Source organism: Eimeria mitis, genomic scaffold (assembly GCF_000499745.2).
Source record: "Eimeria mitis Houghton genomic scaffold, Emh_scaff1373, whole genome shotgun sequence".
In the NCBI taxonomy this organism is placed as follows: Eukaryota; Apicomplexa; class Conoidasida; order Eucoccidiorida; family Eimeriidae; genus Eimeria; species Eimeria mitis.
This window is the reverse complement of record NW_013568961.1, coordinates 4886-5658: the sequence shown is the minus strand read 5'-3', so window position 1 is coordinate 5658 and position 773 is coordinate 4886. Positions and strand designations below refer to the sequence as shown.

At 60.7% G+C, this 773-nt stretch overlaps 1 protein-coding gene across 1 annotated transcript in view; it reads left to right on the top strand.

The window, feature by feature from the left end:
• EMH_0035590 (uncharacterized protein) overlaps positions 1-773 on the top strand; it is a gene marked incomplete at both ends in the record, with an annotated part of 5229 nt that overhangs the window by 625 nt on the left and 3831 nt on the right. Inside the window, one exon of the mRNA XM_013494986.1 lies at positions 3-773. Coding sequence (XP_013350440.1) covers positions 3-773 — 771 coding nt within the window. The remainder of the gene's footprint in view (positions 1-2) is intronic.

Here is a 773-nt window from a genome sequence, read left to right as displayed (position 1 = left end):
AGCTTGATGCTTACTGCATGCTGCTGCAGCTGCCTTCACCCTCCCTCGATCTGCTGCAGCAGATGCAGCAAGCTGCTGCTCAGCAGCAGCAGCAGCAGCAGCAGCAGCAGCAGCAGGACCAGGGGTTACAACCGGAGAGGCAGCAGCAAGAAGAACACGAGCTCCTGCAGCAGCAGCAGCAGCAGCTAGAAGAGCTGCTGCAGCAGCAGTTGCCCTACAGCCAGCAAGACGTAGACCAGCTGCAGCAGCAGCAGCAGCAGCTGCAGCAGCAGCAGCAGCAGGCGCCGCCATTTGAACTGCCTCCTTCGGTCTTTAGGCATCACCCACAGCAGCAGCAGCTGCTGCAGCAGCAGCAACAGCAGCAGCAGCAACAGCAGCAGCAGCAGCAGCAGCAGCAATTTGTCCCTGCATGCTGTCGTTCATGCGGCTGCAGTGTAAGGAAACTTATTTGCTTCTGCTGCTGCACCGCTGTGCTGCAGCAGCAGAAGTGGCGGCTCCCGCTGCTGCGGCAGCAGCAGCAGCAGCAGCAGCAGCAGCTGCAGCAGCAACTCGAACCGCTGCTGCAGCAGCGCCTTCATAGAAGAAAGCTTTGGGGGGGAGCCTCCACGCCAGGCGAGACTGCTGAGCCGCAGCAGCAGCAGCAGCAGCAGCAGCAGCAGCAGCAGGTGCTGCTGAAGCAGCAGCAGCTGCTGCTGCTGCAGCAGAAGCAGCAGCGAGTGCAGCAGCTGCAGCAGATGCGGAGAGAAAAAGAAAGGCAGCTGGATGAAGGTAAT